Source organism: Capra hircus, chromosome 10, assembly GCF_001704415.2.
Source record: "Capra hircus breed San Clemente chromosome 10, ASM170441v1, whole genome shotgun sequence".
NCBI lineage: Eukaryota > Metazoa > Chordata > Mammalia > Artiodactyla > Bovidae > Capra > Capra hircus.
The window spans coordinates 75,013,568-75,015,438 of record NC_030817.1 but is presented as its reverse complement, the minus strand read 5'-3'; the positions used below and the strand labels follow the sequence as shown (position 1 = coordinate 75,015,438).

The window sequence follows — 1,871 nt, the reverse complement described above, 5'->3', positions numbered from 1 at the left end:
CAAGAGTCAGAAGTTAAAGCATCTGCCCTCAATGCAGGAGACCTGGGTTCGATCCCTGGGTTGGGAAGATACCCTGGAGAAGGAAATGGCAATCCACTCCAGTATTCTTGCCTGGAGAATCCCGTGGATGGAGGAGCTTGGTGGGCTACAGTCCATGGGGTTGCAAAGAGTCAGACATGACTGAGCAACTTCATTTTGAAGCAGGAGTCAGGTGTACCTGTAGTGAAGACTGGTTACGTGAGATATTAACATGATAATTTTCTCTCCATGGACTGGAGGCTTTCTTTCTCAAATACCAATATTGTCTAGGTAATGCTTGTTCATTTTCCTTCTTCCTTTAGGTAAAGTGAAAAGTGATCCTGGTGTCTGAGGCAATGGGTGTAATGAATCAATCCATAGTATTAGAGTTCATATTCCTGGGATTCACCACTTCATGGGAGATCCAGCTCCTCCTTTTCGTCTTCGCCTTTTTGTTCTACTCTGCAAGCATGATGGGAAACCTTGTCTTTGTGTTCACTGTAGCCTTGGATTCTCATCTGCACTCCCCCATGTATTTCCTCTTGGCTAACCTTTCAGTCATTGACATGGTATTTTGCTCAATCATAGTCCCTAAAATGATTTGTGATATTTTCGAGAAGCATAAATCCATCTCCTTTTGTGGATGTATTACCCAGATCTTCTTTAGCCATGCTGCTGGTGGCACTGAGATGGTGCTGCTCATCACCATGGCCTTTGACAGATATGTGGCCATATGTAAGCCTCTTCAATACCTGACCATCATGAGTCCAATAATGTGTCTACAGTTTTTAGCCACTTCCTGGACCATTGGCCTTATACATTCATTGGTTCAGTTGGTTTTTGTAGTGGATTTACCTTTTTGTGGTCCTAATGTGTTAGATAGTTTTTACTGTGACCTTCCTCGGCTCCTCAGACTTGCCTGCACAAACACCCAAGAACTGGAGTTCATGGTAACTGTCAATAGTGGGCTCATTTCTGTGGGCTCCTTTGTCTTGCTGGTCATTTCCTACATCTTCATTCTGTTTACTGTTTGGAAACATGCTTCTCGTGGGTTATCCAAGGCCCTTTCCACTTTGTCAGCTCATATTACTGTGGTGGTTTTGTTCTTTGGGCCACTAATGTTTTTCTACACCTGGCCTTCTCCCACATCACACTTAGATAAATATCTTGCTATTTTTGATGCATTTATCACTCCTTTTCTGAATCCAGTCATCTATACTTTCAGGAACAAGGAGATGAATGTGGCAATGAGGAGACTGTGCAGTCATTTTGTGCATTATAAAAATATTTCCTGATTGAATTGCTATAAAGATATGGAACTATAGATTCTCTCTCATGCTGGTTTCAGAAAAGACATTATGCAATTTCAGAGAAATATTCAAAACAGGCAGTGTTGTATGCTTAGAAATATCTTGTTTAATAAATCGTGATATCTATTTCACCATTAAATTACAAATCATGTCATTCTTTGATACTCTGTACATAGAAGTGTTGAAAAGCAAATCATATGTCCTTTGTAATCTACCTGGTCTTAAAAGAGTACCATGTAAATGAGCAAATAATGATATTTGATCTTCCTTTTATTGACCAATTATTATATTGATAGACAAACTGGGCATTTTTATTTTCTTTCATCTACTTACTACCAGTCTTGATTTTAATTATCTTTGTTCCTACTCCACTTCTTATTTCCCCAGTTTTTTACATATTTTTGCATCTTTATCATTTGTCTATCTGGGAGTCTGGAAAATTATTAATCCTATGTTGAAATTATAGGATTTAAAGCTAGAATCGATTACCAACAATGTTAATTCTCATTCCCACAGTTGCACATGCTAAACCCAAGAATTGAG

General features: G+C 39.0%; 1 protein-coding gene across 1 annotated transcript; it reads left to right on the top strand.

Moving 5' to 3' along the window:
* Positions 357 to 1,328, top strand: LOC102188949 (olfactory receptor 4F15). The gene has a single exon (XM_005685442.2). It carries the CDS (start codon positions 375 to 377, stop codon positions 1,311 to 1,313), a length of 939 nt encoding a protein of 312 aa, XP_005685499.2. The 5' UTR covers positions 357 to 374; the 3' UTR covers positions 1,314 to 1,328.